The sequence below is a fragment of the Larus michahellis genome, chromosome 2, assembly GCF_964199755.1.
Source record: "Larus michahellis chromosome 2, bLarMic1.1, whole genome shotgun sequence".
In the NCBI taxonomy this organism is placed as follows: Eukaryota; Metazoa; Chordata; class Aves; order Charadriiformes; family Laridae; genus Larus; species Larus michahellis.
In genome coordinates this window covers 58,753,698-58,770,353 of record NC_133897.1, presented here as the reverse complement: position 1 = coordinate 58,770,353, position 16,656 = coordinate 58,753,698, and the positions used below count along the sequence as shown (strand labels likewise).

At 46.2% G+C, this 16,656-nt stretch overlaps 1 protein-coding gene across 2 annotated transcripts in view; it reads left to right on the top strand.

The window, feature by feature from the left end:
- The first annotated feature begins 1,335 nt into the window (after positions 1 to 1,335).
- EGFR (epidermal growth factor receptor) overlaps positions 1,336 to 16,656 on the top strand; it is a 170,502-nt gene continuing 155,181 nt past the window's right edge. For both annotated transcript variants that reach the window (XM_074575635.1, XM_074575634.1), the window contains exon 1: positions 1,336 to 1,807. In XM_074575635.1, the coding sequence (XP_074431736.1) occupies positions 1,702 to 1,807 (106 nt within the window). In that variant the 5' untranslated portion in view covers positions 1,336 to 1,701. The remainder of the gene's footprint in view (positions 1,808 to 16,656) is intronic.

Genomic DNA, 16,656 nt, shown 5'->3' with positions numbered 1-16,656 from the left:
GGAAAGTCAAGATACACTCAGTGGCTATTTTGCAATCTATTGTGTTCCAGCACCCTGTGATAGATTTAGGCATTTAGCGCGTAATCTCCCAAACCTCATGTCATTAGGGACTTTGGTTCTGGAGTTCCCAATTAATCATAACAGTTCTAAGGCTTCATATCCTATTGACTGTGTGACCCAACTCTTCACAAGAGCTTTATTACCACCAGCCTTTAACAAGTTTGAATGTTGAATCATGATCTACTCAGAGAGATCCCAGCCCAGACAAGTGACACTTCTACATCCTATTAACATGCTTGAGTGACAAGACGGTGCTTCCTCCCACTTTCCAGAGGAGCAGCCTGTTTAAAAAAAAAAAGGAGATTGTAACCATAAGCGTGTTTTACTGAATACCTTGGTTTTGCCTCTCCGGGGGAAAAGATGTTGGGGGGGAAGGAGCACCACGTACGTACTCTTTCATGTCTGCGGATGTCCCTGGAGCACCTCAGGAACACTTGTATTATTGTGTGTTTATTTAAGCGACTGGCTACGCGGAGCAAGGAGCGCTTTCTCACTGCCGGTGCAGGGGAATAGAAGCGGCATCCGCAGATCCCGACCCCGTTATCCTTGCGCTAAAACACGCATAGAAACCGTGCACTTTTTTTTTCACACGCGCACACACCGATGGCTTTGCAACCATCGGGGATAAAACGACCAGAACGAGAACAGGACACTTCGCAGAGCAGCCAAGCGGGCTCTGCTGATTTGGGGGGAGCGGAGAGGAGGGCCAGAGCTCCCCCCGCCTCCGCCCCGGAGATGAGCCCCTGAGGGAGCGGGTTAGCGGGTTTAGCCTTCGGAGCCGCTTCGCTGCGGCTGCTCCCCGACAAAGCGCCTCAGCCCTTCCTTGCCCGCACTCCCCTCCCTGGGGGGGGGGGGGTTGCGGGGACCCCGGGGGGGTGGGGGGGCAGGACGGGACAGGGTTTCTGCTGCAAGTCCCTCCGGTATCCGCACAGCCGCGGTCCCCTCCCCGGGAGGGGACACCGGTGGGCGGGTGGAGGCTGTGCCGGGGCCGCGCCGCTTTTTTTGCGAGTAGCGGCGCGAATGCACACCCGTGCCTTCGGCAGCTACCGCCGGGGAGCGGAGCATCCACCTCCCCCCGCACCGTCCCGAGCAAGGAGGGGCCGCTAAACTACTCTCTCCCCACCCACCCCTCCTCTCACCCCACATCCCGGGACAGGTGGCGGGTCCGCCCCTTCCCCACCTGGGCGGGGAAGGCGCCGCCGAGTTCCTCCTCCTCCTTGCTCCCGCCCCATCCTCCTCCTCCTCGGCGTCCCCAGAGGGAGCCCCTGCGCTCCGCGGCCGGGCGGAGAGCGCAGCCGGGCGCGCCCCGTCCCGCAGCCGGCTACAGCCGCTCCGCAAGCCCCTGCGCACCCCCCAGCAACAGGAGGAGCAGAGGGAGGAGGAGGAGGAGGAGGAAGGCAGCAGCCCGCCCGCAGCGGAGGTGGGGGGGGCACGCACGTGTGCGCGCAGCCCTCGACGGCCGCCCTCCAAGCATGCTGCGCGGAGCCGCGCAGGGCAGAGCGGCGGCGAGGAGCTGATCCGCGGGAGAGGAAGAGGAGGGAAGGAGAGGAGCGGCTCCGCGGAAACCTCCGTCCCGTCCGACACTCACCAGCACACTTCCCCCCCTCCCCAGCCCTCGGGAGGCAGCGGCGGTCCCGCAGCATGGGCGGCCGCAGCCCCCTCGCCGCCGCCGGGCCCCGCGGGGCCGCTGTCCTGGTGCTGCTGCTGGGGCGCGTCGCCCTCTGCTCCGCCGTGGAGGAAAAGAAAGGTAGGATGGGGATGGGGATGGGGATGGGGGGCGCGGGGAGGAGTGCTCCCCCGGGCGTCCCGCCGCCGTTTTGCCGGCTGCTCCCCCGTGGGAAGCCGGGCTGCGGGCGGCGGCGCGCCGCGGCCTCCCGCGGGGAGCGGCGGAGGGAAAGCCCCAACTACTTCTTTCCTTAAAAAAAAAAAAAAAAAAAAAAAAAAAAAAGAGAGAGGAGAAAGGGGGGAAAAACCCCCAAACCTATAGCAGCGATCACGCAGCTCTGACTTCCTGATTCTAGGCTTATTTTCTTTTGTGGGGGTGGAGGAAATAAAAGGGAATAAGCCTTGGCACATCTCATCGCTCGTGCTTCTCTCCTTTCGTGGGTTTTGGGTTTTTTTTTTTTCATTCTTCCCCCCCTTCCCTTCCCGCGTTGCCTTGTCGGGGCTCAGCCGCTGCCGCTACCCCCTCGGTGGCGGCGGGGAAGAGCCGGGCGACCCCCGGGAGCGAGCGCCGCTCCGGTAACCCCCGCCTGTCGCCTTGACCTGGGCACCTTCGCTTGTCCTGTTCCAAACAAAAATTAAAATAATAAAAAAAAAAATGCACCTGGGAAGGGGGGGGGGCGTGGAAAAAAGAGAAACTTCATGTGGGTTCTGGTTGCCCAGTTATTAAAAAAAAAAAAGGAAAAGGAGCGATTTACCCCCGCCCGACCCAGCGTGCAGAAGCCGCCGCGGCTCCGCCGGCGCTGTCACCCCCGGCAGTGACCGCCCGGCGCGGCGGGTGCGTGGGAACGGCGCGGAGCGGGCGCCGCTGGGGTGGGTTGGTGGGTTTTGGGGGGTTGCTGGTTTAAAGGGTGAGAAAACGTTTCTAGCTGGTCAGATCCGTCGCTTTTTCTTTTTTTTTTTTTTTTTCCTCTCTTTTTTTTTTTTTCTCCTTTCCCCTCTTGCTCTCCGTCTGTGGTGTTCTCTTTTGTGAGTTTGGAGAGCCAGGCCCCGGCTGCTGCTGTTCTAGGCAGAGTGCAGTCCTCTTTATCTTGGAAATCTGCCAGCCAGCAAAAAAATGCGGGTTTGGTTTGTTTTGGGGGTTCTGTTTGTTTTGTTTTGCTTTGTTTTTTTACCCTTTCTTTCTTTTTAAAGAAAAAGCGGGAGACGAGAATTAATAGCTTTTAGAAGGGCTGATGCGTGGCTTAAAGTGACTTAGTCTTTCGTGACTGTGGACAGTAAAACCCTCCTGAAAGGCAGAAACACCTTGTCCAAAAGAACTAGTTGCACAACCTTCAAAAAGTGGAGATTCTCTTGTTCCAGGAATCAAGTTCATACCTGTTGTTGATGTAACATGGGCAGTCTTTCTTTCCCGGTTTTCTTTTCCTTTTTTTTTTTCTTTTTTTTTTTTCCCCCGCTTCCCTCACCCTTTGAAAATGATGAGAAGCAAGGTGACTCCGTGCTTGTGTTTAAAAGTTGTTTGAGATGCACTCTCAGGTGCACATGCCCTGTAGGATATATAGACCGTGAGGGGAAAATACTTTGTTTATAGTGTTTATGTTATTCTCATACACATATGTGTATGTTAGTCTCATACACTTATGAGGGTACCGGTTATTTGAGGATTACTAAATAATCAACAGCTAAGTGATAAACCCATCAGAGATTATTTTCGGTATGTTCTGTTAGCAAGTAACTGTTCCTCTGAGGAGAGCTGGAGGCTCAGTGGCAGAGGTGGAGACAGAAGAATTTTTCCCGGAAGCGTGAATTGATTGATTGGTCCTTATTAGTTTCTCCTCACGCTTGAAGATGAGCATGAAAATAAGTCGGGGTACAAAATAAAGCGGCATTTGAGGATTGTGAGATGCTGGTTTGAAGCCACAGGTCCAACAGGTAATAGAGCATCAGGGTATGTTGGGGATCTGCCTCCTTGGACCCAGCATCAGAATTCAGAGTAATACTTGAAGTAATAAATACGTGCAACGCTCTTGAGTTTTAAGATCAAGTTGTGTGGACTTTAGAAGTTCAAATGGTGTATGAAATTACACCTTTAAAAATTTCAATCTGATTTGCTCTATTACCAAAAAGAGGAGATCTTTAAAAAAAAGAAAAGAAAAACCTGGGAAAATGTTGAAATGTTGGTTTTGTTAGAAGAATGTCAGCATCCACCTGTAAAATCTGATCAACATAATGTTTGACTGGAGATTTAAATACAATTGTGTCTTTTCCCAAAATTGTTGAATGAGTTCTTTGAATATGGATGAGAGAGAACTGGTTTAGTTGTAACGCTGTAGTCATTAAGATGTGCATATTCCAGAACCAAATGGCATTGCTGGAAACTGAAGTACACTCACTGGAATCGATACCTGTCTCTGTCTACCTGCTCTGATGTTGACCCAGATTAACCACAGTGGAACTAATCCGGATTTCCATTAATGTACCCCGGATGGCCTGTTCGGTGATACCTGAGATAAATCCCTGTGACAGCCGGCATGGCACAAACGCAGAATGCACTTGACCCATGTCCAGTTTTGTGTGTCAGTGACAGCGGTACAGTTAAGCAAACTGCTTTTTTGTTGCTATATATTGGTTTTATATCTCTAGTTTTGATCTGTAGCTGCCGCCATTGTGGGATGGGAGCGCCCTGCTCTATATTGGGAGCTGCGTGCGAGCACGCTGGGCAGCTCGGTGTCTGCGGTGGCCTTGCGTACCTGGTGTCTTACACGGCTTTCTGAAAAACAACGGAAAAGGAAGCTCCTTCAGGATGCCGAAGTGTTCATTTTCACGTGAAAGGAAAAAGCTCCATCTAATATCCCATGCAGTGTTTATCTGGGGGCCACTTGTGTGCTGCTGTTATGTATTGCTGCCCTTTACGTTGTTTTATAGGTTCTGCGCTGTATATTATCCCATACCAACTTGCAACGGATGTATACAAGTAGACTAATCTTTGTGGACCGTGTAGGGCTGGATCCGGTTATGCCCAGGCATCCAGTGCCTTTTGAGATGCTCTCCAGTGTAACCCGGCTTCTGCTCCATGGGAGCAGAGATCCCAGTGGAATGGGGCTGCTGTGGGAAGGAGCGTGGCGGGGGGGTCTCCCAGGCGCAGGCGGCTGCCTGCACATCTGCAGCTTGGCAGAGGGGTCGTCGGTGTCCTCTGCCTGCACATCTGCAGCTTGGCAGAGGGGTCGTCGGTGTCCTCTGCCTGCCTAGTGCCAGGCACCGGGTCTCAGGTGAAGGACATCTTCGTGCTCCTGTTGCAGTACCGGCGTTGCTGGTACGCTGGTTTGTCATTCCTGTCTTCGTATCATCACTGATGCAAGTGGAGTTTTCTGCGTGGAGACGTGAGCAAATGTGTGTGGTGCGTGTGCAGGTATTTGTGTATTATCTAAGGTCTTGTCTATATGCACCCATTTATTTATTTATTTTTTTCCTTGGTAAATGACCGAACTTCTTTGGATTCGGTAACTAAAATAAATCTGTGCAGCCTTGGCACTGAATGCAGTTAGTGATGTGGAAACTTACATACTGATACAATCCAGTTTGGTGAAATAATATTATTAAATAAGTAGCCTTTGCTATAGAGTTGCTCTCACTCCAGTGCCTCAAGGTGTGAGTGATTAAGAACAAAACACAAATCCTCCCATCGTTAAGGTCATTTTCTCATAAGCGGAGAAGGGAAAGTAAAGTGCCAGCAGTCACCTCCTTAATTTGGGCAATCTGTGTGACTACGTGCAAAATGCCACAAAAGAGATGGGCCTCTCAGCAAAGTGTGTGTGTGTGTGTGTTTGTGATGAGCAAACTACACGCGGGAGCGATAGTGGTAAATACAAATGTGTTATTTCTTGCATCAAGAGTATATTAAGAGATTTGCAGATGAATCAAGAAATCAAGATCAATGCCCTGGAGACTTTACAATCAGAGTAGTCCGTTGTAATTTATTTGTTAATTTCTAGAGAACGACTTTCAGGGAGTGTCGCACAATGCCATTATGGTCCTCAGGGCTGACTTTTGCATTTGGGTATCCATGTATCGCTGAAATCACTGGGATATGCTAGCTTTAGCAGCAAGATAGCTGACTAGCCAAACCAGTTCCTTCAGAAGGTGTCCTTATCTTCCTTGAGCACAATCTGCCTTTGCTTAATACCTCTTCGGAAACAAGCCTAGTGAAAGGTTTGCTTCATTTTAGGGAGGATGACAGTACCTCCGTGGAATGGTTTGGCATAGAAACTGTTGATATTGCCACAAACTCCTGGATTAGTCCTAGTTTCGGTAGCATGTGTGCATCAGAGGGTACAGTCACCCCGCGTGTGTGAGTGGAGTATCCCAGAAAGAACTAACGTACGTTCAAAAGTACTTGTCGGCATGTTATGTTATAAGCACTGGTGTTTACAGGTATGACAATTTATGTAAAGTCTCGTGTTACACTCGGATCTGTATGGCAACAGTGCTTGGGTAACGCAAACGTGGTTGTGCTGTCAGAGAAATGCTTTGACTCGGAGAACTTTGACCGGGGGGAGCCAGAATGGGCTGCACCCGCAAAAGCATCCTCTGGCCAGTCTACATTAGGAGCACTTGCTGGACTGACCCGGCTGACGAACCTGTTTAATTTCGACTATTCAAAATAGGGTGAGGTCTTATTCTGTAAAAAGATGACCTGCTAGCTAGAGCAATTGTTATTCTGGAAATACGTGAATTGCATTAGGCAGCTTCTATTTGTGTTCACAATTTCTCAAAACTCCAGCCTGCTTTACTGCTCTCCTTGCGCACCTGCTAGGGAAAAACGCAATTTTGTTGGTCGGGGCTCAGCTGGCGCAGGAATCCCACTCAATCCAGCTAGGATTTTCCTGGTTTTAGCAGAAAGGGGAGGTTATTAGGAAAGGCAGCAGCGCTTTTATTTTGCTCCTCAGTGGAAGGCGCGTTCTTGCTTTTCGTTTCCCGGATTCGCTCTGTAGCCGTTGTAGAAGGTGCGTAGCCTCCGATGAATACTCAAGCAGCAGTTATAGCTGTGATGGGGATGGTCACCTGCCTTACTCTCGCCTCGAGGTTAGCTTGAGCAAACACGTCTTGCCATTAAGTGCAGTTGGCAAAAAAAAAAAAAAAAAAGTTTAGTGCAGAATTTGCCTTTCTGGGTCCTAAGCAGCGCTTCAGCCAGCGCCTGTGCTGGGGACGATGGCTGAGCGGGAGCCGCTGCTTCATGGAGCAGCGGGAGAGCGGGAATAATGAGAAGGGATTAGCAGACGGGCCCTCGCCTCGGGGATGCCCCCTTTGGATGAGGCTGATGCAATGGCAAATGTCCCCGGGTCTGGGTGACAAGGGTGGGATAAAAGCTGTGTTGGATGTGGCTCATCAGAAGCTCTCCATTCCTGAGGACCGCGGCCGTTCGTGCCTGTTGGCTCTGGAGAGCTTGTGAAATGCATGAGGACGTGGGGAGCCAGCACTATGGATTTACCAGCATTGTGTAGGTGGGGGTAGAAAGCGTTCAGGTGTTTTGTGTTTGTTTGGGTTTTTTTCTTTTTTTTTTTTTTTTTTTTTTCCCCAGGAGTTAACAGTACGCAGAAGGGGAATCCACTGCGTGATCTTTTGTGCGGACTCTGATAGTTATTTAGCCTGGTACAATATGTGCTGACCCTGTTACATACCTGTCGATTTGACCTTCTCCTGCGCCCCTTCACTTCCAGGAACGTTGTATTAGTAGGTGCAGCAAAAGATCTAGTAGTATTCCTGCCCATTCTGGTTTTTGACGTGTTACTTCTTGGCTTCCAACTACAGCAAACAGGACTGTAATACTTCTTTTTTTAGGGCTGAATTCTGCTGACCTAACAGTATTGAGTAATAGTGTATTTTTTTTTTTTTTCCTTCAGAAATAGTTACAGAACATTTGGCATGAATATGGGCAGCAGAAGTCATTCCCGAACGAAATGTGGAAGGGGAAAAAAGAAAAAAAAAAAAAAAGAAAAAAGATGTACTCCATGTACAGAGAAGTTGTACCAAAATAAATGTCTATCCCTGCTGAAGCAAGATTTTTTTTTTTTTTAATTTGAGAGCTATAACGTGCCCTCGTAGTTTGTCTCGTAGGGGGAATGTGTAGGTGTGGGTCTCGTGCACTCTGTGCTTTAGTAATGTTACTGAGGGCTGCTCGCAGGGGAGAAGTATGAAAAAAAACCCACTTGTGAGATTGTGTGTTTGAACAGGAGAACTTTCTGATGACCAGAGTGAAAAGACGAGGCCGTGTGGGTTGGCCATTGAGCTAAGAAGTACATTTACTACTTAATTTTTATTAATTTTTTTTTTTTTTTTTAAGAACAGAAGGCAATCTCCCAGCAATCTAGGAGGGAGCAGCACTGGATTTATGTAGCCCGTAAAGGCGTGTGAGCTTTCGTTTTGAAGTTTTAATGCAAAGTGTGTTTTGGCTGTTGACGGATCCATGCAAGGCAGATGCAAGGTTCCTCCTCCTGCCAGCGTGCCTTCTCCTGCCCAGCACATCTGCGTACATGAAAGTAAACATCTACGTGTTCGCATGCATGTCTTGCTATTCGAGTGCATCACATCATGGGTGGGTTTTGTTTGTTTCAGCGGTCGAAGCAAAAAAAAAAAAAAAAAAAAAAAAATTGGAAAAAAAGAATAACTTCTAGTCAAACTGAAACAAATATGTCGGGGTGGTTTTAGTGAAGTGAAGGGGGAGGTGGGGGGGGAACCCAACAACAAAACACCAACCAAAAAAACCTGTTTTAAGATAATCTGGAAGATTAAATTTAACCTGAGACCATTTCTTTTCTTTTTAAGTTGGGTAAGAAGGAAAATGAAATGCCGTTTGAAATGAAAATTTGCAGGTTTATTTTGAAAATACCAGAGCACCACTTAATTTTCTTACGCCTCCCTCCCACTCTTTTTTTTTTTTTTTTTTTTTGACCAAGGCATGTTTGCTGAGTTTGGCTCAAATTAATGAATTTACTTCAATTCCCTCCGTCACTCCTCCCTGAAAAACTTCAGGTTTTGGGGGTGGGACGGGCTGTCATTTAGATACGTGAGAAAAGCAGCGCTGCGAATGTCAAGTCGAGAGAGAAATGCAGTCTGAAATGGTCGTGATGGTGTTTCCATTTTCATCAGAGAATAATAAAAACAATAAAATAATAACGAAAACATCAAAGTGATAATAGACATAATAAAATAACGAGAATTATTATTATTATTAATAATAATAATAATAAATAATAAAAAAGCATGGTATCCATTATCTCCCTGGCCTCCGTATGTTTGGTGCCTTTGTCGTACCTTGCTGACCTCCATCCAGAGGAGGAGGAGCTGGAGATTTGCAGGTCCTCGCTTGAGGCGCAGAAGCAGATGGGCCGGGGCTTTGGGCAGGCGAGGTGAAAGCTGCCGAGCAGTAGCAATGCCCCAAGGGCCGGCAGCGCTGCTGTGTGGGTGAAAAGCCTTCTCCTCCTCACCTCCTTCGAGCGGTTACCGCTCTCTGGTTCCTCTACTTTGCAAAGGCGCCGTGTGAAGGGCGGGCAGACTCCTCAGGGGTACCCTCCAGCTCCTTGGAAAAGCGGTGGATTTGCCAGCGCCCTCCATCCCAAACCAAAAAAAAAAAAAAAAAATTAAAAAAATAATAAATACATGCAGGACCAGCAAAGGTGTTTTTTCCAGAATGGCTCTCTTGGGGTAGACGGCTCCTCGTGGTGCTGGGTGAGTCGGCAGGGACCACGTCAGGCGGGATGTTTTCCGGGGAAGATGTGGAAGGAAGGAGGAGAGGATATAAACCAGCTGTCTTGATGACAGGATAGTAGTATTTTAACTCTGGCTTTTACGAGAAGGAAATTATCAGTTTGTGGGAACGGGGTTTGTGTGCGTTTGGTAATCAAAACGCCGTGCCATAATTCCTGCCTTCCCGTCGCCAGATTCAGCAGTAAATGTGAAGATAACCAGAAGAGCCCTGGAAATCAGCCGCTCTTGGCACTGGGGCACCGCAAGCTTACGCGGCCCTTCTCCTAAGTAGGGAAAAGTATTATTTTTACCTATCAGGAGCTACAGGATCAGAGCCACGGAGGCTTTGAATGGTTGCCTGAGGCAACACAGCTGGCCGCTGGTGAAGCTGCCTGCCAGGATTTTTGGCCTCTTGTCCCATGCCCAAGCCAATGATAAACACTGCCTGGAGTTGAAGGTAACCAACATCCTGCTCAGGGCTTATTTGCCAGCTTTGAAACGACGCCTCACACAGAGCATCGTTTCCCCTCTTTCCTGAAGGCCCTTCTGCCTGTCCTTCCCTGGGGACGTGTCCCTTGACGGAGGTTGGCTGTAGCCTGGGATGAGGTGACCTATGGTGGCGTGCATCTGGCTTGGCTCCTTGGGACCGAAACGTTCTCATTCCTGCCTGGCCCCTTGTTCCACTGCCCCGGGGGAAACCCCAGCACCTCCTGAAATAACAGTGGCGTGAGACAGTAGCTGCAAATCAAGGTTGGGTGTAAGCAGATGTAAAGTCTGAATTGTTTCCTAAATTATGCTTTCTGCATGGCTACGGCACAGTTGTGATGGCAAGCTTCATATTTTCAAGGCCTAACTTAAGAAAACCAAAAAAAACCAAACAAAAAAAGACTGTAGCTGCTTCTGTCTGGGGATATGTATTCACACACACCCCCATTAAGATCTGAGAGACATACATACACATCTGAAAGTTGAATTTGATTCATGTCTGAGGTATTAAGCATTTCTTTTTGAGAGCTGTGTACTTAAATTCTGCAAAGTGCAATAATGGTTCCCTGCACAATTCCCTATTGCTAAGCAATTCTGTCATCTTGGAAATACCATTTTTTCATTGCATGTAATTCAGGGTTGGGTTTGTTGTTTTTTTGTTTTTTTTTTTTAAATTCTTAATTTCAAAATGCTTTTGTAGAACAATCCTGTTTTCTGAAGTTCACTCGGGAGGTAAGACTAAGGAAGGAGGCAGGGTTCAAGGAAGAAGCTTGTTTTAGCAGTTGGGTCAGTTATTTCAACAATGCCTTTAGCAAAGAAGTAAGAGGCTGTTTCCACAAATCAGTAACTAGTTCCCATGATTCAGATTGAATCACGTAGTTCAAGTCATTTGAATAAATAAATGACTTCTAGTAAATGAGACAACCTCTGCAATTAGGATGGCATGCTGAATATTTCATGTTATTTATTATGTGGTTTTCAATAGATATGATTAAGTTGGGTTACACTTGGAATGCTAGGTGGCATTTCAACACAAGCCACTTAACCAAAGCTTACATTAAAATGAGATACACATTTGTTTTGTGCAGGTGGCGTTGTGCTGTATCTTCAAGAGTTATGTTTTCTTACTAATTTTCCACAAGCAGATACTTAACAGGGAAAAGGAGTCACCTCGCCAAGTGCACCTTCGTTTTCTTTAATTGTAGGGGGGGATTCTTAAGCAGGTTCTTCCCAAACATTTGCAATTTGCTGCAGTCTTAGCTTTCCTTCGTGTCTTCCTGGGCCATCAACTCCAACAGATGTGCCATAACCAGAGATTCGGAAAACTCCTTTTCTCAGATGTGCTCATGGATTACGCGCTATCCTCAGTGTTTCCAAGGGGACGTGCTTCATGGTTCACCTCCAACTCCTGCTGGTGAGTTTGGACTTGTGACGAGAGCATCTTAATTCGGCGTAGAGGCGAAGAAAAGGTCTTCTTGGCTTTTGTTTCCTAATGTTGTTATTTTTTAGTTTGTCTTAAATTTAAGTAGCTGTATTATGCAATTGAAAAATCCCGTGTGGTTTTGGCATTGTGAAAGTAGTATTTAAAAGAAAAAAAATGGTCACTTTACTACTCTGTCATAACTGGTTATACCATGTACAAAGTACTGTTGGTTAATTTAAGAAAGTACACCCTGAGCTATCAAAGGCGATGAGCAGCCCTGGCTGATGGTGCGCTTTGGGGATATGGAGAATAGTTAAGTTTTGGGGACCTACTGGCCAGATGATCATCTGTTTTATTCAGGAGAAAATTTTGGTATCGTGTTTCTTTCCAACTTTTTCACTTAATATAACATAAAAGATGTGTGAGACACTAGGGATACCTATTTGATAAAAGAGCCTTTCAAAATAATGAGGATACCAGATCTTCGGTGCCAGATAAAAATACCGTTTTGCATATGCGATCACTGTTTCTGCTGTGAGGGGAAGTTACCGGTTCTCCTACCTGAAGGTGTTGGTGGTGAACTTTGCACAAACTATGACTTTGGAAGCTGAAAATGAAAAAAGTCCTTCTTCATTCCCTTTAATCACTGGGAAGGGAAAGCTGGGCGAAGAGCAGATGAGACTAATGTTTGACAAGCTTGCTCCTCATTTGTTAAATCTGGAGGTACAGAGATCATCTACTGAGCACTTGAAGACAAGGAAACCTTCCCCCACAAAAAAGGGAGGGAGATGTCCTCGAGTCCCTGAGTGAGAGCCTATCACTGTTTGGCACGACATTGTTGGGAACTGCTGAACAGAAAGTGCCTTTAGGCAAAAGCTGTTACATATGTGGAGTGGTTGTTTTTCTCCTCCGTTTTTATTGCAGCCTGTTTCTCATGAATGGAAACTTGACATTCTCACTTGTTGAACAGGGTTCAGTTTGTTTTGCTGCTCTTCAGACTACTTTTGCACCAAGTCTTTTCCTTTTTTATTTTTTTTTTTTTTAAAAAAAAGAAACAGACCAACAACCTGTTAAAAACAAACAGAAAACCCCAAGCGAAAAACCGATGAAACCAGAACAAAACAAACCAATTTTTTGGAAACAGAAGTGTCAGTGGGCAAAATCCTGACTCTGGAAGCTGCTTTCTCAGAGTTAGACCATAATTTAAGGTATTGGATCTCCACATGAACAGGGGTTTTGTACCGCAGAGCAGCGTGTAGGATGTGGGGCCCTTGGTGTTTGCTGAGGGTTGGAAAGTGGTGGCAGTGTGACTTCGTTTTCAGAGGCAGCCTAAAGGAGAGAAGTCACTCCCTGAAAAACGAGCTGTCAGAAAAAGCAGTAACAGCCCCATCTCCCCTCCCTCAGGTACTGATCCATGTCTTTCCCAACGGAGACCTGTGGTAATGTTAACAAAAGAACAGAAGAAGAACAGAAGCGCCGCGCTTTGCTTTTGTTGTTGTGGTTGTAACATCTAGGTAGGTGTCGATGCTGTTATCGCTTCCCCAAAATTAATGGCAGAAGTTCAGTCTTTGCGAGTGGGAGCAGGGACAAGTATTTCACTGCACATCATAGAATCATAGAATTGTTGAGATTGGAAGGGACCTTTAAGATCATCGAGTCCAACCTTTAGCCTACCCTGACAAGAGCCACTTCTAAACCATGTCCCTCAGTGCCCCATCTACCCTTTTTTTAAACACCTCCAGAGATGGTGAATCCACCACCTCCCTGGGCAGCCTATTCCAATGTTTAATAACCCTTTCAGTGAAAAAATGTCTCCTAATATCTAATCTAAACCTCCCCTGACGTAGCTTGAACCCGTTTCCCCTCGTCCTATCACTTGTCACCAGGGAGAAGAGGTCAGCCCCCATCTCTCTACAACCTCCTTTCAGGTAGTTGTAGAGGGTGATAAGGTCTCCCCTCAGCCTCCTCTTCTCCAGGCTAAACAACCCCAGCTCCCTCAGTCGTTCCTCATAAGGTTTGTCCTCCAGGCCCCTCACCAGCTTTGTAGCCCTTCTCTGGACATCCAGAAAGGGAAATGTGCAAGTCACGCTCATGTTGCGTGTTGGCTTCCACACGGTCTGGAAGAAGTAGTTGAGGGAAAGTAGTTGAGTTGCAGCAGTCTTAATTCAGTGGAAAAGGAAAAATGTCATCCCTTCCATTTGTAATTCCTAATTTGACCACTTGCAACGAGGGCGTCTGCAGTAGGAGGTGAAGTCAAAACTTCAACATCTTCAGTTATCTGGTAGGATCTGATCGTTTCCTAACATCTGTGTTAGGACACATGCCCAATTAATGGATTGGTTTGATATTTCTCGTTTCGCATGGGATTTGAAGGGTTTGTCATTGAAACGCTGTCTCATTTCCATCTGGTCTTCAAAAAGTAATTAAGTGTTGAGCAATGGTATTGCCAGTCTGCTTCTACCTAATAAGCTCTGCAAGGTGCTCTCGTTAATGATTTTATTATTTCAGAGCCGCTCTTGTTCTCTCTTTCCCTCCTTAATGAGGCAGATCCCTTAGGCAGCATCACTTTATCACAGTTGTCTATGGTAGATGAACTAATCCAGCACCGTGGAAGTTGGTGTTCACCAGTGTGTAAGACGCTCCCATCAGTATGTGTGGGTAATTCTCCCTGACACTTAAAAGATTTGTCAAGCGCAAAAAAGGAAGAACAGACCCTTTTTCTAAATGAGGGTCGTCTTGATTTGAACAGCAGCGGTCTGGTGTGCATCAATGAGCATGTGGTATTCGGTGAATTAAGAGTAAAAATAGCTAATTAACACTTTCTCGATTTCTTTTTGTGTCTGGTCATTAGTTATTAGGAACCAAACTAATTCCTGATAACATAGGACATGGAAGGTGCCAATGCCAAGCTCAGGTCAAGAACTGAATTCTCTGAGATTCTAGGGAGAAATATTCCCTTTTTTTTTTTTTTTTTTTATATTGTGTTGCCTGTTTCTCAGAGCTGCCTCCGCGTATCATGGAATTTAATGTATGTATGCTTACATGCTCAGCTAACATCTGTATTTTGTATTTCGTCATATGAAGAGAAAATCTGAATTAGTTATGGGCACTTGGAAAGGGCTCGGGCTATGCTCTCCTGGTTTAATATGGTACTGATTGGATCCTGTCTATGAACTAAACTCAAATACTATTTCAAAGACTTGGATCATTTCAGAAATAGCAAGCATATGACTTCTGAGTAAACAGACTAGTTATAACAGACAGGATTAGAAAATGGATTGTTCTGGGCCAACATGGTACTATTGAGAGTGATGATATCGTACTGGTAATCGCACTGTTGGGCTTAATGGCCCATAAACTTTGATAAAAGCTTTTGTGAAATTGTCAGCAATAATTCCCTCCATTGTTAGATTGCCAGTGAACATCTTCAGCCCCTGGAATAAATTGCTACCATCAATTGTGTTTATGTAATTATATAAAATAAGACTTTCGGTCCGATGGTGTAATAACTCAAATTAAAAAAAAAAAAAATAAAAATACTGTCAGCTGAAAATTAATAGGTCAGATCTGCAATTGCTGTGACTGCTGAGAACTCTGTCACCTGGGCTGGGCTGGGGTAGGTTTACACCTGAAGCCGTAGTCCCGTGTGTGGAGCACAGGCGCCTTCTCATTGCCTCTGCCAAGCACTCGCTAGGTCAGCAGAAATGGGAAATGTCCGTGCGGGTTTCGTGTGAAAACTGAAAAACAGTTTACTGTAGTTCTCCTCCATTGTTAGTTCTCTCTGTGGGTATTTTTAGCATGACAGTTATTAGAACGTGAACATTAAAAAGGTGTAATTACTTTCATATCCATTAATATGCAACTCTGAAAAAAATGCAGAAGCACTTAAATTTTGTATGGTCCCTTTCAAATTGTTTTCACAGCTACTTGCTTCCTACCTTTCCTTTTTCCCCCCTTCATCCCTTCCACGTGATTGGTTAAATAACAAATTATCAGCCACAGCGTGATGCGAAATGGGCTATAATCCAAAGTGGGATGAGAAGGAAGTTCTCTCGCAAGAAAATAAATAGCACGGGGTATTTAACAGTGCATTAAACAAGGTAGCTGTTAGACTGCACTCATAACACAGTGACGAGAGCAGGAAAATACTCTGTCATTAGTTTAGTGAAGCGGTGAAATGCTCCGGCTCTGATATTGTTGGTGATATTCAGCATATCTAATGCAGTGGCGTTGATAATGCAAAGCGTAATGAAGAGTGGGACACGGACTTTCCACCTCCGCAGCATGGGATGTGAAGGAGGAGCTGCCTTGCCTGCCTGTAGGTGGAGTTTCATTTTCATACTGTAGGGAGGAGGGGAGCCGAAATGTTCCTGTTGCTAAATAGACACAGGGCCTGTCCTCCTAGACTTACCACTTGCCCATGTTTATGTGCTTAATTTTTTTCAGGGGGTAGCGGTAGAGTCAGGAACCTAACCTGGGAGAAGATATTCTCCAATCGCCACCTATGCAGCTTCAGGAGTACTTTACCGCAGAAAAATAATTCTCAAGCTAATGATATTGACTCTCCCACTAGCTGTGACAGAATTGCTTGCTCCATTTCTGCTTTCCCGACGTATTTGGCAGCGGGTGGTAAAGTGGCATTCAAGGAGGGCCTCGAATTTTGAGTTTGGCTCCCAGCTTGAGAGCGTGCAACTTTGGAGAAAAGCACTGCAGCTACGTGCAGGGGAGTTGATGGAAAAGGTAAAATTACGGAGAGCTGGAGGAGAAAGAAGAAAATCTGGAACTCTTGCTTCTCAATTACAGTAACGTTGCAGCAGGGACACCCATCTTCTATTGAGGCTCGATCCAGCAAACCTTAGGCATAATATTCCTTTGAAGTCTAAGGATATTTTGCCTGCCAGGTTGGCAGGATCAGGTTTTTTATTACTTTATTTGCCTAAGAAAACTCTTCTCATCTAGTTTAAAGGGAAAAACTGATACAGAATACCACACTGTGTTATATGAAGACTATGCCAAAAAGTAATTCTCCTGAAACAGAAGGTATTATAAATTATAATCACATCACAAGGTGTTGTGGTGTCAGTGTAATAACTTGAAAAGAGTCTTTTGACTGTGTGTGCTTAAAAGTAAGTCTAGTAAGTACATATTTGAGTAATTGTCCTTCCACTCTTTTCCTAAAAGATTGTTTCTAGATACATTGTTGGATGGGATTAAGATGGGTGAATCCTCAGGTCATGTAAAGTGGTGTGGCTTCAGCATTGATTTTTGCTAACCAAAGCCAT